At 37.0% G+C, this 24440-nt stretch overlaps 2 protein-coding genes across 3 annotated transcripts; both read left to right on the top strand.

The window, feature by feature from the left end:
* The first annotated feature begins 1323 nt into the window (after positions 1–1323).
* LOC127787350 (uncharacterized protein At1g01500) lies at positions 1324–17436 on the top strand. The gene is made up of 2 exons (XM_052315345.1): positions 1324–2318; positions 16634–17436. Exons 1-2 carry the CDS (start codon positions 1611–1613, stop codon positions 16862–16864), a joined length of 939 nt encoding a protein of 312 aa, XP_052171305.1. The 5' UTR covers positions 1324–1610; the 3' UTR covers positions 16865–17436.
* A 2135-nt stretch (positions 17437–19571) lies between these two features.
* On the top strand, positions 19572–24166 carry LOC127787678 (sphingoid long-chain bases kinase 2, mitochondrial). 2 transcript variants are annotated; one of them, XM_052315735.1, is made up of 12 exons: positions 19572–19764; positions 19882–19958; positions 20990–21043; positions 21152–21211; positions 21906–21983; positions 22120–22166; positions 22270–22310; positions 22453–22537; positions 22625–22739; positions 22888–23010; positions 23124–23220; positions 23617–24166. In XM_052315735.1, the coding sequence occupies exons 1-12, from the start codon at positions 19578–19580 to the stop codon at positions 23736–23738; spliced, it is 1086 nt and encodes a 361-aa protein (XP_052171695.1). In that variant the 5' UTR covers positions 19572–19577; the 3' UTR covers positions 23739–24166. The 2 variants fall into 2 exon arrangements, with proteins under 2 accessions (XP_052171695.1, XP_052171694.1); XM_052315734.1 differs by having other exon boundaries at positions 19575–19764; positions 23120–23220.
* The last annotated feature ends 274 nt before the right edge of the window (positions 24167–24440 follow it).

Below are 24440 nucleotides of genomic sequence, written 5' to 3'. Positions count from 1 at the left end.
CTTTAACACATTAAATGACAGTAAATTAAATTAAAAGTGTTCTCTATTAATATATTGAATAGTAAGTAATTAATTAAACTTAAATTTTGATAAATAATTAAAAATTTAAAAAAATTATAATTATTAATTTTGTTAAAATTATTTAAAATAATAATTTTATTTTTTTATTTTTAAATTAAACTCTTCCGTGTATCACACGAGTTCACCACTAGTTTTAAAATAAAAGAAAAAAATTAGCATCCTTAAAAAAGTAAAAGCCAAATAGAATTTGTTCTTTCCATGTGTAGACGAAGAGAAAATTTGGGAGTATCTTTATGTTATTTTATTTTTATTTTTAAAAATTATTGTGCTCGATAAAATGGTCCAAACTCCATACCCAAAAACAAACCTAAAATTAAAGAAAAAGACTCAAAAGTCTATCGAAAGAACAAGTCTAAAAAATAAGTCACAAGAGTATGAAGGATGAGTGAGATTGAGATCACATTGATTGATTGAAATACCTAAATTAGAAGATTGTGAAAGACTAACTTGCAATAAACCTACGAAAGAAAGACTCATGGGAGACTTAGTTGAGGGATCGGTGTGACTAAAAGGCACTGAGGTCACCCAAAGACTAGTATGGTAAAGCTATCGAGATCAAAGTCAAGTGACTCACGGATCTCAAATACTTAAGTCAATTTCGGACTCAAAGTGAAATTATAGTTTTAATAAAGTTGTGAGCGTATTCCTTGGTAGATGAAGAGTTTTCCATTTATGAGGAGGAGATTGACAATTGAAGGGAAAGCTATAATTTTTGACAGGCATTTCGAATTCTCTTTCATACTTACAAATTTATTGTTGTATTTAAATAATAATAAAAATAATAAAATAATGATAAAAAATTAAAAACAAACAATAAAAATGATACGAGGTCACTTAAGTTTGATACTATTGTGACGTATTGCATTAATTATAAGATAATTATTTATTAATTAGTAACTAATAAATATTTGAATATCAATATTAAGTGTAATCACAAATATTAAATTTAAGTATTTTTATATTATTTTTGAGTAAATAAATACTAAAATGTTAATTTTACACTCAAAAATATTTTTACACTTAATATGATATTTTTATATTAATATTTTATATATTTATATTAATTAAATATATAATATAATAATACGTTAATATAAAAATATCACACACAAAATCCAATACGTGGCCCGATCCGACATGGGAACCAGGATTCGTGCCCGCCATGCGGCCCGACATCTGTGTAACACCGTTAATTCTCCGTCGCCGTTAACTTAACCCTCTTGTCAAAAAATCTCTCTTCTTCACGCTCGTCTCCGTTGACTACCACGTTAAACTCCACTTCCCCCTCGTTCGATTTCCCCCAAATTGAAAAACCCTAATTTCCCGTTTTGATTTCTATGAATTCTCAGTTTACTCGCATGCGAATCCTATCAAACAATGGATTCCGGTTCTGGCCGTGATTTTTTTCAAATCTGCAGCTTTTGATTGTGTAATGTATTCGGGGCTCTGGAAACCTCTGAGATCGATCGAGCTTATTGTTTATCAAAATCGTGTGATTTGGATCGTGATTGGGAGTGGATTGGGGTTTGATGGATGATCAAGGCGAGGGGTTGTGTGTGATGCTTCAGCAACCGAGTTTGAAGATGTATCGGCTCATGAACGGGCCTTCATTGCATCCTTCGGGCTGGTTGGAGATTCGTCTGTTCTACGTCCGTGTATCGCCGTGTGCCGTCGAGAGCGTTCCAGATCATCTCACGCTCCGCCACCTCCGCCGCGAAATAAGGGTTGCGTTGGAAATCAATGGGGCTCGGATACCGGCACCGGAAGCGACGTCGCTGACGCTGCGTCGCGATCGTATCGATAAGGAGTCGTCGGAAGTGACGTATGTGAGCACTGACAGTGTTAGGGTTTCTGGGGCGGTTGAATTTGAGGTCTATGAGGGGGAGGACATGTTGCTGTGTGGGTCTCTGGAGAGAATGGAGGCTGCTTGGAGTAATGGCCATGTGGGATTAGAAAACGATTCGAAGGCTGGCTGGAGTATGGACTGCTATTCGGCAGCGGCAATTGCAACCGGATGTTCGGCATTTTTCCAGCCAAAAATTGGGATTTCAGCTCCGTCCTTTGAGGTTTACATTGCTGGGTGCTGTTCCGGTACGCCTGTGATTTTATCAAAGACAATTCTGATTAGTCCGAGGAGGAAACCGCCGAGGCATGGCATGCTTGATGCTATTCCCGAGGATGATGAAACTGGGAAGGAGAAGAACGGTGATGGCTTGATTCGGCAGCGGAAAATTCAGGTACTGGTGCCAATGGATTGCGCTCCAATGTTCTTCATATATGATTTATTCTTTCCTTAAATAATTGAATCTGAGTTCTGATGTTACAATAGTTGGTTTTAACTTGTAAAGTCAATTGATTCCCTTTGGGTGATTGCTAATTGCATTTGCATGGTTGCTTTCGTTCTTGTGCTAAAACCGTCTGAACATTAGAGGTACGGACGTACGGTCTCTATTGAATTTTGTTGTTTGTGGAAAAAGTGGTATTGAATAAAGAATTTTCTTTAACAGAAAAGAAAAATAATGAAGACAGATGGAATAACTTGGTATAAGTTTCAACTTTCAAGTGAATATGGTATGGATTAAGTTGGTATAATTTGAAGGGGATGTCATATGTAACTTTCTAGTTAGTTCTTTTGTGTTGCAATTTACTTTTATGTTTGAATTTGTTCATACTAATCCAACATAAAAAGTTGAGGTTGCATTTGTTGTAATCTTATCTCATTATATTCTCCATTAGAGCAAATGCTTTTCCACCCTATGGTCTCACCTAGAAAATATTTGGTTGTCCTATATCAACCAATGAATTATGACGTAATTATTCCATAACTAAAATTCATTCAGTTACTTGAAGTAACTAAGAACTTCAAATTGGAGTCAAAATATTATTGAATTATTAGAACTACTTTGATATCTTCTATCCACAGAGTTTCTGTTAATCCATACGACTTTCGTTCTTCCATTTTTTTGTTCCAAACCGTTATTTGAATTCTTCGATCTTTTTCTTGATTTCAGATTTCATCTGTTTATTCATTCAACGCACAATCACAAATGAGATGGAAAGACTTCTATTGGAATCCCCATCAAAATTCACAGGAATAGGGCAAATTCGATCTATCTTTAGTTCATATATATAACTAGCCAATATCTAATATCACATATACATGTCTTTCTTCCATAACGTAAACCAACTATTCCTATCTTAGATTCAATCGTATTCTAGAATCATTCATCAAAATATCCACAAGAGTTGGCTTATAGCCATGAAATTCCATAGACTTAGGTTGATTCTTCCTTTCCTAACCAACCCCTCTTTCCATTTTTCTGTAAATTCTTCTCCATCTTTCTTTATCATTATCCTACATGGATAGAATCGAAATGGACAATTTGATTATGCCTAATCATTGCATAGAAATTTCATTATTTGATCGATCTAAGTTCATGCAATTTATTATTTTTGAAAATTTTCTTTTGGTCAATCATTGAATTGAATAAAATCAACTGAAGGGGGAATCGTTTTATAAAACATATATTTTTTTATTTAATCAGATGCCATAAGTATAGACCCCCCAAATTCTTATTCAAATTATGACTCCTAATAGTTAAAAATTGATTGAACGATCGAAATAGAATATTCAGTGAGGAGACGTATGATATAAGTAGACCAAACAGGAATTTTAGGAAAAAGATCTTTTAGGTCTCCTTCCTTTTTTTTCCTTTACAATTCTGTAATCTTTTTTGTTATTACTCTAGATCGTCTATAATGTATTTGTATATTAATATTTCCTAAGTAGTTATCTTGAACTAAGCATCCATTGCCTTGGGCTAGGTCTAAAAAAAAAAAAAAAAAAACTATTTCGAAAACTAGTCAATGATGGCCCTCCATGGATTCCCCTATATAAGCTGTAGCTAAAGTTGCAAAAATAAGAGCTTGAATACCACTTGTAAATAATCCAAGGAACCTAACGGGTATAGGAACCATTAAAGGTACTAAAGAGACAACAACAAAAATGTCATGTCCCTAAGAGGATTAGAAGGGTAATATTGTGATAGGGATATAATGAAGGGGTAATATTGTAATAGGCTTATATTAGTTTGTTAGGAGATATTTGGTTGTTTGTTAGGAGCACATGGGTGCTGTTAGAAATTAGTTAAGGAGCTAGTTGTCATGTCCCTAGGAGGATTAGAAGGGTAATGTTGTAATAGGGATATAATAAAGGGGTAATATTGTAATAGGCTTATATTAGTTTGTTAGGAGATATTTGGTTGTTTGTTAGGAGCACATGAGTACTGTTAGAAATTAGTTAAGGAGCTACCTATGCCTATATAAAGGCCTATTGTAAGAGGAGAGGAATATGCATGAATTGATGAAATGAAATTCTGATTCTCTCTACAATTCTCTCCCTTCTCCCTCTTGTTTCTCTCTATTGCTCTCCCTCAATTCTCTCTAATTTCTCCCCCCATTTCTGTCCAAATATCCCTCTAAACTTTCTGTTCTTAATCCTAAGCCTTTCGAATCCCTCCGAATGCCAATTTCAGCCTGTTATGAACGGCTAGGTTCATGACACTAGTTATGCCTATAAAAAAGCCCATTGTAAGAGGAGATGGACATGCTTGAATTGTTAATGAAACTCTCATTCTCTCTCTAAGAATTCTCTCAAATCTCCCTCTCATTTTTCTCTTCTACTCTTCCTCAATTCTCTCTAATTTCTTCCCCATTCTTCTTCAATTTTCCCTCTATACATTATGTTATTGACCTTAATTCAATCGGATCATTCTGATTGCCGATTTCATCCCGTTATGAACCCTAGGTTCATGACAAATTAGTATCAAAGCCAACGATTCTCGGCTGCGATTCCATCGATTCTAATAGTGAATTCTGTTCAGTCACGTATTTGAGTCAAATCCGAGCCATCAAGATCCTAATGATTGTGATCGAATAGGTGAATTGCGGTGACCCACCACGATTGGCTGGGAATTGTGGACTGCCGATCCACAACAGGTAGTGCAATAAGAGCCAATCCATTTAGGAGGCGGTGCTGGAGGTGCTTCCTAGTAGCAACTCTAACCGCCAATTCAACATAAATAATCAAACGGTGTGTGAACGTAAAGCAGATTCCAGCAAATTTCATGATTATTAGTAGATCCGAGGTTGAGTCTTGAAGACGAAGCCAGTGGTTGACTCGGGGCTGGAAACTCAGAGGTTGCCCGACTTGAAGGACGAGATCTATTTTTCAAATCCGACCATGACGTACGAGGAAATTTCGGCTATCCTATCGGCTGCATCCAAGTCGTTGCATGTGGTAAAGGCAAACAAACCCAGGCATTCTTGGTTGTTGTTTCCCAACGACGGTACTCGGCTACTACTTTGTAATTTTCGTTCACTTCACGGTCGGCGATTCCAAGGGTGTATTTTGGCGTGATTAAGATTCAATTTGAAGGTAGTTCAAAGCCAGTGGTTATCAGCTACTGCATGGTGATTAGGCAAAACCTAAAGGTTGACTTCGACTAAGATTTTTAGTGATTCAGAGCAGGTGGGGGTAGTCGTTGAATCACAACAGTCGCATAGAGAGTCTGGGCGATCTTGGATTTGTTGTGATCCAGTGCTGGAAACGATTGCAGCAGGCGATTCCATTGGAGAAACGCCGTCAATTAGGTGGAATTCTTGGGAGTGGAAGGAATACACGTAAATTCCGACAAATTCAAACTATCTTGGCGGCGAAATTCAAGGACAGATCAACCATGTTCGCTAATCCAAGTGGAGCAAATCTTGAGCGATAGCTGATTCGTAGTGGTCTGTTGCAGGGAATTTCAGCAATCAACTTGGATTGCTGTCGATCCTAGACTCCTGATCAGCAATTAATGGCAGATCAGGGAAGCACAGTTCAGCAAGGGAGGCAAGCAAACCCAGGCGATCTTGGTTGTTTCTCCTTAGCAACGGATCTCGGCCACTGCCCAGCTTCTGATTCCTCTTACTGCCGCTAAATTTTGGGGATCCAGGAAGAGGACCGATCTGAGGCACTGAAATTCAGATCCACGAGTGTTGTGTTGGCTGCTGCGTTGATCGGGAGGCGGCTCTCGGTTGGGTTCGGACGCTCCTTGACGGTAAATTTATGATTATTCATAGGCTGTTACTTCTCGACGACTGTTACTTCTCGACGACTCTCGGTTCGAATTTGTGGAAAGGAAAAACAGATTTAGTAATTTTCGTGCTTGGTCAAATCAACACAGCAATCAGATTCAAGCAACCAATTGCTAAGTTAGAAGCGAGAAGTGTGAGGAATTATGATGGAAAGAGAGCTACGTTTTCTTGGCCTATTGCTTTTCTAGCCAGTGAGATTTTGGCCAGGAGGAGTAGTGCACGCACGAGAACATTGGAGTCTCAGTCGCAGCAGAAGGGTGTTGCATTTTTAGGGGGACGACCTACTCGTGAGGCCATTGGGAGCAGTGTATACATGGAGCTGATGGGCCCTCAATTGCAGCAGAAGAATATTTCATTTTCAGCTGAAATGGAGCCTCAATGGCAGCCAAAGAAGGCTGCATTTTCAGTTGGCAGCAACAGGGACAAAGGAACCAACAGTGGGATTGATGAAGAGTGCGAGGAATTTGGCCGTATGTTTCGTGAGAAGCTGTAGGAGTTTGCGATGATGCTAATCAAGAAGTATCATTACAACTTTCCCGTTGAATACTTCGATGATTATTGCGGGAGTTTTAACAAAGATGAATTCCTTAAAATAGAGCCGTTGAAGGGGAAATTGAGGAGGCGGGAAGCAGATTCATTGCTCACCTCCAATGTTGAGCAGAAGAAATATACCGGTTTAGGCGAAATAGACAAGGAAGATGCCAACTCATTACCCTCCTTGGCTAGTGCATGAGCTGAAGGATTTGGAGGTGTTTCGGATCAGAAGTTTGTGGGAAATGGAATAGCATTGGATCAAGAAAATCTGACTGAAGGACCCACAGATATTGGGGCTGGAATCCTTCATCCTATTATGGACCTACCAAAAGCTAAGGATTCTTTGGCTTGGGATAAAATGGGCAGCGAGAAGGTGGAGAGGGCTGAGGAGTACATGGAAGAAGAGAGTGAGGAAGAGGAGGATGACACTCAATCAGTTGGTAGCTTCTCAAGCACTGCCACTGGTGTTGAGACTCCTGATGCCATTGATCTCCTAAAACAACAGAATAAGGAATCTAAAGAGAAGGAACAAAGGATTGCACCGGGCACCTTGCTTGGAACATCTCTGTTGGGATGAGACGAAGCTCAACCCTAAATCAACCATTTATAAAGTAAATAAACAGACCGATTTCATACACGAATGAATGGACAGAATCATACACAGACACTCAAAACAAATCAAAATAAAGAACACAAGCAACTTTACTGTGATTCACCCGTTAAAGAGGGCTACGTCCACGTTGAGCTCCGGCAAAGGGAGCTCACTGCACTATTGGGAGAAAATCTGTTTTACAGCCTCGGATTACATACAAAACTCTCTGATCTTACTGTACAAAACCGACTCTCAAATTAAATTAGCCCCATAACCACAGGCTACAGATTAGAGGCTTACACCTTAAAGAGAAAATGAACGAATCATCTATACAGAAAGAATAAACCAGAGAATGATCGAACAAACCCTAAATGAAGCAAATAATCGGAGGCTGTCTCGCTTCCCATCTCGAGGCGACTGTAGTTGATATAAAGAAGACATAGGCAGTGTAGATTGTATCGTATAAAGGCACAACAGAGCATCGACGATCGGGGAAGAGGCAGGCTAAAAGACAAAGAGAAGCACACCAAATGAAACGGTAAAGGCGGTTGCCGTTTTGGCCCTCCACTCAGGGCCCAAAACGCTGTTGTTTTGGGCAGCCATGAGGGTTGCCAAAAGACCCTCCTGCCCTTCCGCAAAACGCTGCCATTTGAAGCTTCACTTAAATACAACAATCTCCACTTTGAAGCTTCAATCATAAAGGGACAATCCTCCAACAGAGCAGCAAGCTACAACCTTTGCCATCATTACTCATGTTGGTTGTTCTTTCAACCCACTGTGACATGCAACAAGCCCAAACAATGTTTGAACTTGGCTGCAGTCACAATTTTTGTCCCCATATCAGCTGGGTTGTTTTCTGTTGGGACCTTTTGAATAGTTACATTTCCTTTGGCTACTTGGTTCCTTACAAAATGATACTTTACATCTACATGTTTCGTTCTTTCATGATATACAGGATTCTTACACAAATGAATGGCACTCTAACTATCAGAAAACACTACAACTTTACCTTGTAACATATGAATTTCTTTCAGCAAACCTTGAAGCCAGATGGCTTCTTTGAATGCATCAGTGACAGTCACATATTCTGCCTTAGTGGAAGACAGTGCAACCAAAGGCTGCAGCTGTGACTTCCAACTGATGCAATTACCTCCTAAGGTAAAGAAGAAAGCAGTTGTAGATTTTCGAGAGTCCCTGTCACCAGCAAAGTCAGAATCCACATATCCAACAAGATCAAAAACTTCACATTTCCTTTTATAAAATAACTCAATATTAGTGGAGCCATTGATGTATCTTAACAAGTATTTTAAAGCTTCCCAATGAATTTTACCAGGATTAGACATGAATCTACTGAGTAGAGAAATTGAAAATGCTAGATCAGGCCTGGTACTAATCATTGAGTACATAATAGTTCCAATGACATTAGCATATGGGATTTTTCAATTTTAAGCATTTCAGAATTAGATATAGGACACTGTTTCTTGGATAAAATGAAGTGACCAGCCAAGGGAACATTCACTGGTTTACAACTAGACATGCCAAACTTTTGTACAGATTTTAACAAATAATCATGTTGATGAATTTTCAGACAAGAGTTACTCCTATCCCTTTCAATAATCATTCCCAAAATTTTCCTAGCAGTTCCTAAGTCTTTTATATGTATTTAACAAAGATTTTAACTCACATATTTTAGACTTAAACTTGCTAATTAATAAAATGTCATCAACATACAGCAGCAAGTAAACAAGAGTATCAGATACATGAAATAGAAACAATTGTCATATTCACTTCTCTGATAAAACCAATCCCAGTTGCAAAGTTGTCAAATTTTTTATACCATTGTCTTGGGGATTGTTTTAACCCATACAAAGACCTTTTTAACAAACAAGCATGATCATGATGTTTTTTGTTAACATAACCAATAGGCTGTTCCATATAAATTAGTTTTTCTAAATCTCCATGCAAGAAGACGGTTTTAACATCCAGCTTTTCTAATTCTAAATCATACTGAACAACTATTGCAAGCATCATACGAATAGTTTTAAATTTGACAACAGGAGAAAATATTTCAGTATAATCAATGCCCTCCCTTTGAGTAAACCCTTTAGCTACTAATCTAACTTTAAACCTTAAGGGATCAATGGGTAACATACCTTCTTTGAATTTGAACAGCCACTTACACTGTACCAGCTTTTGCTTCTGAGGTCTTAGGACCAATTCCCAAGTGTTGTTGGTTATCAAAGAGTTCATCTCTTCGTCCATTGCTTGTTGCCTTTTTAAACAGCCATGGGAGCTGACAGCCTCCTCATAAGAGGTAGGCTCACTGCTCCTCATCTCCATACCTGCCACTAAGGCACAATAAACTAAATCTGAGTAAGAATATCTTGCAGGAGGCCTTATAGTTCTCCTGCTTCTGTCCCTTGCTAGTTGATAGTCCCTTAAGTTCTGTTGAGGAGAGTCATATTGCTCTTTCTCACCTTCAGGGACTACAGATGGCTCCTCATGATCACTTTCATGGTCAGAGGGTAGGTCAACTTTAGGGTTAGAAACATCTGAGGAGGAAGTAGCCGGCAGATCAGGAACTACTACCAGTTGTTCCACCTCATTTTGGGTATCACCAGTTATAAGGAAATCATCTGGGGTGCTAGGTGTGGGATAGTCTTCCAATTTTTTTGATTTACAGGGAAAATTGGATTCATTGAATATAACATCTCTACTTATAATTATCTTAACTCTACCTGAACTCCTATCCCATAACCTATATCCTTTGGTACCATCTTGATATCCCACAAAAACACATTTGATGGATCTAGGATCTAACTTTCCCACTGATTGGTGGGCATAGGCCTCGTAACCAAAAAGGCAAAAACTTTGAGGTAATTAAAATTAAGTTTTCTACCTGTCCATTTTTCTTCATGGCACTTTAAGTTTAACACAGTGGAAGGGCTACGGTTAATCAAATGAGCAGCAGTGGAGAGGGCTTCTCCCCAAAAAGTTTTTGGTAGGCCAGCTGTAAACAGAAAACACCTAACATTTTCTAACAAAGTCCTGTTCATTCTCTCAGCCACCCCATTCTGTTGGGGTGTGTTTCTCATGGTTTTATGCCTAACAATGCCATGAAAGTCGCAAAACTCATCAAAATCTCTATTACAAAATTCTAATCCATTGTTAGATTGGTTTTCTACTAAGGCTTTCCATGTTTTAAATTTGTCTAAAGTCTGATCCTTAGTTCTAAGAGGAAAAACCCAAACCTTCCTTGTAAAATCATCCACAATGGATAGAAAATATATGTTCCCACCAAGAGTAGGCTTTTGAGAGGGACCCCACAAATCAGCATGCACATACTCTTAAGCATAACTTCGTCAGGTGAGTTCCTTTATGGAAACTCATCATGTGTTGCTTGCTTAGAATGCATGACTCACAAAAGTTCAAGGGGTCTATAGGTACTGGACTAAGGTAGCCTTGGTTTGACAGAGCCTTCAGACCTTTCTGGCTCATGTGACCAAGTCTCAAGTGTCAAAGATCTGTCTTATCAGGTTTAGCCATGCATGTAGTAGAAACATTAATAGGGGACAATGAATAACCATTTAAAACATATAGACCATGCTTTTTAGTACCGGTGAGAATCAGGTGTTTGTCCTTAAAGACATGCATATACCCATTTTCAGCTTTATATGAATAACCTAATTCATCTAAGCTACCAAGAGATATAAGATTTCTTTTTAATCCAGGCACGTGTCTAACATTAGTGAGTATTTTAATTCTGTTATCATGCACTTTAAAAGATATATCACCTATGCCTTGAACACAACAAGTTTGATTGTTACCCATATAGACAGTTCATGTTTCTTTGTTATTAAAATTTTGAAACGACTCAATGTTTGGGCACATATGAAATGAACATCCAGAGTCCATTATCCATTCATTAGCAACAATTGAGCTAGAAACAGTAAGAACTTCAGCTAGGTTATTAGAGCTGCTTGCAGCTGTCGATACATCCCCCCCTTATTTTTGTTTCTTTAACGAGTCATAACAATATTTCTTTATGTGACCCCCTTTCCCACAATGATAGTATTTCCATTTAGGCTTTTGCTTACCCTTTTTACCTTTACCCTTAAACCCTGAACCAACAGTTTGGTTACTATTCCCTATGTTATTTCTCTTATCAGATTTACCTTTAACAAACAGGTTGTTAGCTGATTTCTTAGAGGAGTTCAATTCTAACTCTCTTGCCTTAATTCCAGAAATAACAAGATCTAGACTAGGCACAATACCAGTATATTGCAAAGCATGTTTAACCACATTATATTCATCAGGCAATGAGTTTAAAAGGATCATAGCCTCACTGGTATCACCAAGGGCTTGATCTGTTCCTCTTAACAATAAAGCAAGCTTGGTGAACTCATCTATGTTTTCATCCATAGATTTAGAAATATTCGTCTTAAAGTTAAATAGCATACCCTTTAAATAAACTAAGTTCGGAGCAGACAAAACAGAGTATAATGAGTCAAGCTTATTCCATAGTTTAATAGGGGTATTCATGTCATCTACCTTACGTATAACACTATCACCAAGATGCAGAAAAATAAGATTGAATGATTCTTCCCTTACCTCAGCAACTCTTGCAAGCTGTTCTACTGTCCATTTCCGTTCATCGGTTTCAAGTGCAATAAGCACTTTATGATGAGAGAGCAGGACTCTCATCTTCTTTTTCCAACTACCAAAATCGTTTTTACCGTCGAATGTACCGATTTTAAATCGGGTTGATATCATCTTCGCCTTGCACGAAGGTACCCTAGGAAACCCTAAACACTGACCAAGACTCATTCAGCAAAAAATAATAGACTGATGAGAGACTTTCAGTAAACCCTAGGAACCCAAAAAAACGACACCACAACAGTAAACCCTAACTGAGATAAAACTCAGCCGTGGATACTGCAAGTATAAGGGCTCTGATACTATTGTTGGGATGAGACGAAACTCAACCCTAAATCAACACTTTATAAAGTAAATAAATAGACCGATTTCATACACGAATAAATGGACAGAATCATACAGAGACACTTAAAACAAATCAAAACAAAGAAGACAAGCAACTTTACCGTGGTTCACTCGTTAAAGAGGGCTACGTCCACGTTGAGCTCCGGTAAAGGGAGCTCACTGCACTATTGGGAGAAAATATGTTTTACAGCCTCGGATTACATACAAAACACTCTTTGATCTCACTGTACAAAACCGACTCTCAAATTAAATTAGCCCCATAACCACAAGCTACAAGCAGATAATCGGAGGCTGTCTCGCTTTCCATCTCGAGGCGACTGTAGCTGATATAAAGAAGACATAGGCGGTGCAGATTGCATCGTATAAAGGCACAACAAAGCATTGACGATCGGGGAAGAGGCACGCTAAAAGACAAAGAGAAGCACGCCAAATGAAACGGTAAAGGCGGTTTCCGTTTTGGCCCTCCACTCAGGGCCCAAAACACTGCCGTTTTGGGCAGCCATGAGGGTTGCCAAAAGACCCTCCTGCCCTTCCGCAAAACGCTGCCGTTTGAAGCTTCACTTAAATACAACAATCTCACATGTATGTCATTGGCATGGGCACACAAGACAAGGCAAAGGTAACATTGCAGCAAGAAGAGTTGGAGGATGGGGTTGTAGGGCTGACAGCACATTTGAAACCATTTTTAACGGCACTAAGGAAGAGGCGGATGGCTGAAATTAGTGTTGCAACAAGTCATATTGATGTTACTGTTGACGAAAAAGAAAAGAGGAAGCGAGAGACAAGGGAAATAAGAGATAAGAACAAGAAAAGGTGAAGAAGAAACCAGTGGGTGAAGATGGGCATTGGATAAAAAAGCTACGGTTAGGTGGTAATAAGTTTCTTGAAGATAAGAAACATTTCAAGGAGGGAAAATTGTCATGTACCTAGGAGGATTAGAAGGGTAATATTGTGATAGGGATATAATGAAGGGGTAATATTATAATAGGCTTACATTAGTTTTTTAGGAGATATTTGATTATTTGTTAGGAGCACATGGGTGCTGTTAGAAATTAGTTAAGGAATTAGTTATGCCTATAAAAAGGCCCATTGTAAGAGGAGATGGACATGCTTGAATTGTTAATGAAACTCTCATTCTCTCTCTAAGAATTCTCTCAAATCTCCCTCTCATTTCTCTCTTCTGCTCTCCCTCAATTCTCTCTAATTTCTTCACCATTCTTCTTCAATTTTCCCTCTATACATTCTATTCTTGACCTTAATTCAATCGGATCCTTCCGATTGCTCATTTCAGCCCGTTATGAACCCTAGGTTCATGACAAAAAACTACTAATTCACGGCTAATATATTCCCGAAAAGTCAAAAACTAAGTGATAAAGGGTTTGTGAAATTGTTGGGATTCCAAACAAATACTCTGAATTTCTATTCAATTCCTCAATTCCAATTGGAATTTTTACACAGCTTGCTAAAAAAAAGAAAGAACAATAGGGCATTCGAGAGGCCCAAACTCTCCAACAACCTTCTACAAAATTCCACACCTCTCTTTCACTCTCTTTCTCTTATTTATACCCCATCCTACTCAGCATAACTGTCTCTGGAAGCACATGCTGGTTTGTTACAAACAAACCAGCTATTTCCCCTACTACCCTCCACCCATTTTTACCTCCTTGCCCCTGCCCCTTGGCCAGCCTTTGGTAGGTCTAATGGACTGGGGGGCCTATCAGAAATCTTCTAATATGTTAATGGGTAAAAGGATTGGAGTTGGTTGAATGTATTTCCTAAAATAAGCCGATCCTTTTTGCTAAAACCCGCATAGAAATATGCCACTAATGTGAGTAAAGGCAAAGCAACAATAGTGTTTATATCATTCATGGGTGCGGCTAAAGCAACAGTAATATTTTGCTCAATGGATACAAAACACCTATGCTTTGGCACCTGGTGCAATAACAAGCACCAGTTTATTTATTTATTTATTTATTTTTATTTTTATTTTTATTTATTTATTTTTTTTTTGGGGGGGGGGGGGGGGGTTGATTTAATAGCAGTGGGCGGAAAAGTGGTTTTGTTACCTATTCCATTAGGAACTGCAGATTTTTTGGTCCATCACATTCATGCATTTACGATTCATGTGACAGTATTGATACTCCTGAAAGGTGGCCACCAGGAGAAGTTTTAGAGAACTATTGTTGCTTTAAAAACAGAATTTGCCATGTGAAATAAAGGAAAACTTTCCTTTTCAGTCTTGCTGTTAATGTTTTGCATTGAGAAATCTGTCTAGAAGATTAAGAGATTAGAAGACCCCTCGGAGTGAATGGAAGCGGCTAGAAATTCTAAGTTAGGGAGAGGCTAGCTTAGGTGTTTTATTATAAGGGTTAGTTTAGTCTTTGTGTAGGCTAAAATAAAAAGCCTTGTAATTACCTCCTATGTGCCTCTATAAATAGAAGGCTTAGGGCGAGACAGTTGGGCAACTCAAACTGATTCACTCATTCATTGAAATCGAGTGCTGGGAAAACAGAGAGAAAAGTCTACATATATAGCCTTTGTAATCTTGTGATTGAAGTGCTCGTGTGAGAGGGAGTTCTTGTGTACTGATTTCTCATTGGATTTTTAGTGGATTGCTCTCGGATCAAGGCTGGATGTAGGATTACTTATTGCAATCTGAACCAAGATAAATCTCTCTGTCTCTTCTTGTGGTTTGGTTGTCTCTTTCCTTAATCTCTTTACTGTTTTATATTTCTGCATTGGTTGATTTCCAGGTGAGGAATGTTGAGAGAATTGGCAAATAAAAGTATTGATTGAGTAATCAAAGGTGCTCCTAATCCTAACACTTGCAATATGCCCCAATCCACATCACAACAATAAGCCATTATCCATTTGCCTATTTTATGCACTTAGCATGCCACTCGAGCACCTGTTGTTGCTTCTTTTGCATTCTTAATTTCATGAAGCAACTTGGGGGGGGGCACAGTGTGGGGGCACTCTAAAACTAAAACTGCATGCTCTTCTATCTCCATTCTCGAAACAACATTTATTATTTTTCTATGTACAACACATTTACTGAGTGATATGGAAGTGGAACAGCCAGAATTTGAGAAAGATTGAAGAAGAAAGAGAAGAAATTAAGGGGGAGAGAAAGAGAGAGAGACATCAAGGAGAGAAAATAAATTGTATTCAATCATCAAAGGTATTAATTTTTTAATACATTGTATGCCAATTTATAGGCAGAAATCCAATCCTAATTAAACATAATTAACCTGGCTATAATTATTTCAACAAAATGAATAAAAGATAAAATCCAAGAATCTAAAATATAAACAAAATATGATGGCATTCTATTTTATTAAGGTTCACAGTTTCAGTTAACAGCAAAAATGTATCTCATCAGTGTTAATAATCTCAATCCTTGTTAACTTTTGCCATCCCTAGCCTTAACTCCAATATTTAGACTGATACTATTATTAGTTGGGACATATATTGTTATTTCTCCATGTTATCATTGGTCTCCCCTCACATTATCCCAATGTGAATACTGATACTATTATTATTTGGGACAGCTATTGTTACTTCCTCTCGACGACTTTGGTTTCCCCTAGCCTTACCCTTAATGTGAATACTGATAGTGTCTTTATCTAGGACAACTATTGTTTCTTCCCTTATTCGGGCACCAATTGGTCTTTGTTAAACATGCTAAAACTATTTTAATTGTTTTTCTGTTATTGTATTTTTCACCTTATGTTACCTCTTTCATCTTTCGGATTCATTAAATTTCAATCCTATCTCTCTTAGCTTGATCAACAGATCCATCTTAGCACCCTTGTTTCAACACATTTCACTAACATGTTTTTTAGTGAACTGATAATTTATATGCTAAAGCATATTTCTCAAGTCCTGTAACATTTTCCATTCTAATTCCAGAAGTGTTTGGCTAGCACAGAGAACATGAAAGCATTATTCCTTATGCCTATCCTGTCTTAATTATATAAGTCACATTTACAGGACTCCATCTATTGCTTGATTCAAACTAGGTATCAAAACTGTTAACCTTTTGGTATTTCTTAGCCTTTCTTACAACTACCTTTTCATTTACACTTTGTTTTAACTGAAGTTGCATCATTTATATAGTTGATTTTGATTACTTATTTTAAAACCTACGGACTCCAAAGATACCGTCAATTCATCCCTTCTTTCCTTTCCCGCACCTCTTGAATCTTTCAATCTTGCATTGGTTGCCATACATACATATTATATGAGACCTGTTATTTCTAACTCTTCCTAATTGTTCATTTCCAGATGACAACAGAGGCAGATGTTGATGAATATGAGTTGGATGCAAAAACTGGAAGCTACTATTCTGACGATATGTATGCCGGAGAGGATGGCCAACTCTCATGGTTCAATGCTGGCGTAAGGGTCGGGGTTGGGATTGGCCTGGGGATGTGCCTTGGAGTCGGGATTGGTGTGGGACTGCTGATGCGCTCGTATCAAGCAACCACCCGGAGCTTCAGGAGACGATTTCTCTAAATCTGATGATACTGGTAAGCATCCTTGTTAATGAAGTGACGTGTAAACAAAAAGATTTGGAGATCATTTCCGGGGGGGGGGGGGGGGGGGGGTGGATGAATATTTCGAGATGGTGGCAGCAGAAGAAACAAGAAAAGACACAAGAAGTCAGCATTACAAGGCTGTGTCCTGTCCTGTGTGTAGTATTCTTGTTTACTTGGTCAATAGCTAATAACAATGCTGCTGCTGCCGTGTTCCTTGACCTTTGGCACTTCCAACTGGAATTCCAGGCTGATTGATGTTGAGATGTTCAATCCATGGCAGCCCCGCAAAACCATGAAATGATGGAGATTGCTGCATTTGGAAGGATTCATTCACCTCTAATACTAATAGTAATGGATGCAAAGCTGTTTCTATTTTCTTTTGTTTTGTAGACATTTTTCCTGTGGTCACTGTAGTAGTTAGTGTGTATCTTCTTCTTCCTCTTTTATTCCCCTGTATCTGTATGAATTTTGGCCATTGGCATGTCAATCTACCATTCAATCTGAGTGAGTTGGGTAGTCTAAATAAATGGGGTGTCTTTCAACTTCTCATATCATTAAGTGGATTGTGTTTACTAGGGTGTGTAAATTTTGGTTCGAATCGAAAAAACTAGCCGGATCCAGTTCAAGGTGGAATCATCTTAGTTGGGTCTTTAGTCTTTGATTTTTCCTTGGAAAATAGTAGGGGTTATTTTTTTTATATTTTATTTTTTAGTTTTGAATTCATTTTCAAGTATATGTTTTGAGATTGTTGAAAATATATTCTTTTTATATGAAGTATTTTTTGTATTTTATAAATTTTGAGAATGTTTGTAATTAACAGTTAAAATGATTTTTTGTTGTTTTAAAATTTTTTTACAATTTTTGAAATATATTTTTAAAAATATAAAAATAAATATATTTTAATAATTTTAAAAAATTAAAAATAACCTAAAAACAGTAAAAAAAATATTACCGTAATTTTTAATTTTCGATTTGGTCTAATTTAGGCTCAAACAAAAAATCATGTATATATATAAAGTTGATTTGTTTTGTTGAATAAAAACAAATGCTAAATTTTTTTAAAGATATTTTTTATTTTTATAATATTTTAATATATTAATATCACTTTAAAATATATACTAATATTATTATCACCACCATGTAGTTTTTATGTCTGCTTGGTAAAGACATCATAATAAGTTTGATAATGTTACTTAAATATTTAATTTTGATATTTAACAAAATATTTTATGTTAATATTTTATATATTTATATTAATATAACACATAAAATAATATATCAATATAAAAATATAAATTGTCGAGTTCAGATTTAGGCAATTGTGATTCGTAGACCCACTAAATGAAATAAGCCCAATACACAATAAAGAAGAACTAAATAGAAATGACACAGAATTTTCACGTAGTTTGCCCAGAACGTTACTTACTCTACGATTGTACTCTGGGTATTTCGACAGATTGACAGTATACGATTATTCTTGTTGTTCCCCATTCAATTATATTTTTGACCCTTATTTATAATAAGAGATGTTTATAATTGCATGAGATATAAAAATATAAAGATAGTATAATGGGGGACAAGTAGTTCTTATCATCTGCATAAAATTGGGAGTGAGATCTTCATTACGAGCGATATGATTTGTCTCAGATAAAGTGAGTAGGTTCTTGTCTCCGACTATTTAGCAGCTTTGTTATCTATTCGAGCTGAAAGATCTAGACTAACAAGCTAAACGGTTAAACCAACGAGCTAGGAGCATTGTTAGGAGCTCGTTGGGTATTTTGCTGAAAGCTTGCTGGAAGCCTTATTAGGAGTTTGCTTGGAGCTTGTTTGGTTTTGTGATATGAACTTGGATTTCAGCGGTATATGAGTTTGCCTTGACGAGCTCGTTTGAGTCTTTTGGGCTTTAAACAATTGGGCGGGGCTACTGGATTGGGTCTACCTCATAAAAAGTTGTGCGACAAATATGTATAATATAAATTAAAATATTAAAATAAAGTATGGAGAAAGCTTGCGATATTCAAAAACATCTCATGTCGTCGTTTTAACATTTTTAAAATGTTTATTTTTTGAAATGTCAAATTACGTTTATGAAACATTTCTATAATTTTAAAAATATTTTAATATTATTTTATAATATTAAAAAAATATCAAAAACACCTTTTCGTCCATGAAAAAAATTAAAAATATTTTAATATTATTTTATAATATTAAAAAAATATCAAAAACACCTTTTCGTCCATGAAAAAAATTAGAGACAGAAAAAATTTAGGTTAGAGATAAACTTTTTTTTGTCTTTAACTGAAAATGTTTAGTTTTTCAAAATTTATTTAAATGAATCATAAAATTTATGTTTATTTTTAAATTAAATAATTATTTTTATATTAAAAATCTTATTCGTTCCGTAACCCTTCCGTTTCCGTTTCCGTTTCCGTTTCGGTTTCGGTTTCGGTGAAACCTAAGAAGAGGCTTTTCAATAAAGAAAATATTATTGGTACATCTTTGTGTACACTTTGGACTACACAAAGGTGTATCAATGACAAAAATATCTCTCTGAGGCGCATAAAGGCACGTGAGGCGCAGGATATTTTTGTCATTGATACACTTTATATAGCCCAAAATATACAAAAATAATATACATGTAGCATGACTCTTTCAATAAATTTGGTTGCTGCAGCTTAACGAAGTAACGAATGAAAGGTAGAACTCTGTATATTTATACATATATCATAATGGTATATTACGGTAGAACGGTGGCGGAAATGGCTAAGCCCTCGTTTCTCAGGGCGGAGATGCCTATCGCTCCAGATCTCCACGCCGTCCGCGGCGGCTCCTCCTCCTCTAGCCGCCGTGACCTCGTCTTCATTGTCAATCCTCGAGGTCTCTCTCTCTCTCTCTCTCTCTCTCTCTCTCTCTCATTTCCACTTCTGAGAGGTCGTGAGTCCTTCCTTTTCTTTTCTATTTTTCATTTTATCTGAGTTGCAACTGATAGCTCAGGAGCCAACGGCCGGACGGGCAAGGAGTGGAAGAAATTGCTACCCTATCTGAGATCTCGCCTCGGTTCAGATTGTAATGTGAGTTCTGCCATTTGCAATGTTAATTTGGATAATGTTCTTTGAACTAAATCAGATAATACGCACGGATATGTACATAGCTGAATAAGAATTTCAGTGTGAAATGTTGATTACTTGGTATCGGAGGTTCAATTATTTCCTTGGAGAAATAAAATACGTGAGCTTTACAAGTGGTTACACGAGGTAATTGAATAAGTATTAATTGAATATGAGTATCATGTAGTCAAGATGGACAAGAGTAAATGAGGTAGTGTCCTTCAGTTTGAATAGGAAAAAAATTGAGTTTTGATATTGATACACTGCTAAGTGCTTTGTAAAGCTGGTATACATGAGGTAAGAAGTTTATCCAGTGATTTGAGTGTCTTTTACATAAATTCTCTTTCATCAAAGGACAGTTCGAGAAGGTAGTGATTGCTAAGCAGGTCAGCAATTAGATGTGGTTGCAGAAAGTCAGAAATTGAAATACTTGCAATTGGCTTTCTGGCAGGACTTAAAGTTTCACAAAACCAACTGCTAACGTTGTTGACAAAATTATTTTCCCACAGGGCACAGCTTAGTCCTTACACCATTCAGTAGAATCATCACCATCAAACCATATAAGTCATATCATCTTGTAATGCAGAGTATAGGCATCACCTATGTATCTTGGGGATGGAAGATTGAATAATCAACTAATTCAGATGATTCCAGAAAAGTGACATGAGTGTTTTTTTTTTTTTTTTTTTCCTATCAGATAGAATTTTTACTATCTGATAGACTAACTACTCACATAAATCACCCGTTGGAAACCATCATCCCAGAAAAATTTGGATGTCAGCAGTGGGCTGGTGCAAATTAGGATTGGATCTGTGCAAACTTTTCTTTAGGATATGCTTCACCATCCAATTATCATCTACAGTTTTTCTCAATGACTTATCTTTACTTCCTTTTTTTTTTCTTTTTTTTTTTTCCAAATTCTGCTGTAATATTGTATATAAGCTTATCTAGATCCAGATTAACTCATATGAAGTATTTCTCTACCCTGTGACCAGATATGTGAGTCTTTGACTTCAGGTCCTCATCATGCGATTGACATAACAAGGGAGGTTGGTATTGTGAACCTCATTAGTTTAGGCTTTGAGTTTAAAACAAAAAAAAAAAAAAAAAAAAATTAGGTATGTTATGTGGAAATTCTAACAGCTATTATTTTGCAGGCCATACGTGAAGGTGCTGATGCCGTGATTGCAGTTGGGGGTGATGGAACTCTTCATGAGGTGCAACTTGTTTCTTTTTTAAATGTACTACTTTATAGTCGCCACAAATTTCAGTGCCTTTATTCCCCACGTTTCCATTCAAAATTTTCATATATTGGCAAAGTTATAACATATGCAATGATTCTTAAATACTCTAATTTAGTGTCTCACTAGGTCAAAAACATGTTTATGCCATAAATGAGAAGGAAATGTCATAATCTCATCTAGAAAATAAAAGATTTTTCTTGTGCTCTGCAATGAAATGCTGACAGTTGACATCACAAGCAGACATGTGCTTGCTTGCAAAGCAAAACGTTTGAAATTGTTTCTTCTTCAATAAGATTTGTTTTTTAGTGTTTTTTATTTTTATTTAAAAAATATTTTGTTTCCATAAGATGTTGAGCTGGTTGCTTGTACTTGCTACTTGCTAGAAATGTCAGAATAGAAAATGCTACATGAACAAAATTATCTGTTATAAGATATGAACTTCACGTAATTAACCAATTTCTGTGGGCCAATATACCTGCCATGTGGGAAACTATTATGGGTTTGTAAAAAAAAAAAAAAAAACATGGGGAAGGCCACGTGCAAATGTAACCCTCCCTTGACTCTCATAAAGTGGGGAGCCTTGTGCACTGGCATGCATCGACATAAGTTAATATTACTTTTATTTTGGGAAAAAAGCTTCTTATTTGCTTGGCCTCATAAGTTGTAGGTTGTTAATGGCTTCTTCTGGCGTGGAAAGCATGTCTCTCATGATAATCCAGAGGCTACTCATACAACTGCACTTGGTGTAAGTATCAGCTCCTTGTTGTCAATTTAAATTTTGATTTACATCTCTGATAGCAAATTAAGTGCATATTTTACTGTTTGTGAATTTGCTCATATGGGTTCTTGAGAGGAAAATGCCTGTTGTTTCTTCTTTATAGCTTATCCCCTTGGGCACTGGTTCTGATTTTGCCAGGACATTTGGCTGGTAACTTACAGCTGCTTTCACTTTTATCATTAGCTATGTTCCATATGAGATTGGCTTGCTACACTCTGTTAATGGAAACATCTACTGACATTTGTTTAATCAGGAAAAACGATCCTAATGAAGCCATTGACCGCATAGCAAAAGGTGAATCCACCTAAGTTCAGGACATTTTGTTCATAGAGAAATTGGCATATCTATTCTTGGTATTGCAATGTCCATAACTAGCTAGTAGCTTCTCAATGTTTGTTTTCACTTGTCTTATTTCCTAATTAGATGTGTTTTTCAGGACTGAGGTCTCGGATTGACGTTGGAGTAATTACTGCTGCAAACGATGACCCTCATTACTTTGTAAATGTTGCTGATACGCACTTGTAAGGTCACCTATTAGGAAAATTTTAGATTTGTTTGATCAAGAAAGTATATACTGATTTAAAAAATACATTCCTATGCTAATGCAGGAGTGCAAAAGCAGGTTATTTTGCATCTAGATACAAGAGATTTGGAAACTTATGTTATGTGATTGGTGCTTTGCAAGCCTTTTTGGGGCACTACAACCAGGACCTTAAGATCAGGGTTTGTGCATGCTGATATTCTCTTCTAGGAAACTTAGTCAGATATTTTTGTCATATAGCATTAAATGATTCTTTCAATGCAATGTGTTGATTTTTATATTATAAAAGCATTTAGTATTTCATGAAACTTTTATACAACGTTCATCTAGATCAACGGGGGTGAATGGGAAGTATATACTAAGGTGACTGCTCTTTGTATTGGAAACGCAAAATTCTTTGGTGGCGGTATGAAGATCACTCCAAATGCGAACCCATCAAGTGGAAATTTTGAGGTGGAGAACATTCCCTGTCTATTCTATAGTTGATCTGTTGCCAACCCTTTCACATTATGCCTTTGATGATGTACCTGTAAAGTTGGCTTCGTAACTTGTTTCTGCACAGGTAGTTACTCTTCAGGACTTCAGATGGTATGATTTTATTCTTAAGCTGCATAAGTTGTACAATGGAACGCATTTGTCAGTCCAAAATGTATCTTCAAGAAGGTATGTGGTTTTCTCCTAAAAGCAAAGGGTTATGTAAGGCAAATTAAAAGATTGTATGTTGAGGTCCCAGCCGGCAATGCTCCAACTTTGTGGAATATTTTTCAGCAATTGATTAGTGGTGACCAACTTCTTTTTGGTCTCCCATAACATAGATTCTTTCTACTAACTTAATGATGTTGTGGCAAAGCATAAGCTCATCTCATCCATTTTGCTTGCTGTTATATGCATATCTGTCTGTTACCTCCGACGCAATGCATTTGTGAAATGCAATTTTCTTTACCAGATAATAGGCACCACCACAGAAGAAACCTCTAACTCAGATGCATGTACTAATTGCACAAAACCACTGGCTCTTAAATGGTCTCTGATCTGGTGAATTTCTTGCTCCTGTTGCAGTGCACGTTCTATTGAAGTTGAGGAGATTGGAGGCAGCAGTAGCGTGTATGTTCAGTCTGACGGTGAATTTCTGGGGTTCCTTCCTAGGAAATTTCTTGTTTTACCTGGTGCCATTGAGATGATACGATGACGCGAACCTTGAAGAACATCTAATTCAACTACGCGTGCCAAATTGTTGTGCTCAATCTCGATGCATCCATGGTGCTGGCTGCCAACAGAGAGAAGGAACCAAACCATACAGCAACGAGAGAGCTTCAATGGTGAATATAAGACAAGATGGGTCCTGTTTATTGTTTTCCTGTAAGGCTAAGCTAAATCATGTGGTTAATCTGCAACACATTGAGAAGTTCTTTGGTTCTCGGTTGAAATTGTTGCTGTGGGGTTGTTTTGTTGTCTTGATGTAAAGATTTGCATTCAGATCATCATGCAAATTGTGAGAGGAAACGAAGAAAAGCTTCAAGATGTTGCTGCTGTAATCTTTACTTGTTGGACAACAAAACATCCCAGTGGATTGAATTATGAGATGCATCATCTTGTTGGCCTCAGAAAATTATTTTGGGGTTGGATGGCTGCCGTGTTATTGTTTTCTCTTGGGGCAAGTCCTATCCTCTTATTGATGAAATAGTTCGTAATTTTGCCCCACTTGGCTGCCCAAGTGTAATCAAGCTTGAAAGGGAACTGGAGATCTTGAGTTCAAGATTGAGTTTGAGTTCGAGTCTGAGTTCATGTAGGGTTACAATTGAGCCGCGTATGAGCTCATTTTCTAGGCTCGAGCTCGAGCCATCAGTAGGCTCGAACTCTTCACAACTTGATATTTTTTTTAA

Source organism: Diospyros lotus, chromosome 12 (genome assembly GCF_014633365.1).
Source record: "Diospyros lotus cultivar Yz01 chromosome 12, ASM1463336v1, whole genome shotgun sequence".
NCBI lineage: Eukaryota > Viridiplantae > Streptophyta > Magnoliopsida > Ericales > Ebenaceae > Diospyros > Diospyros lotus.
Note: the sequence above shows the minus strand (reverse complement) of the source record. Positions and strands in the feature narration are given on the sequence as shown.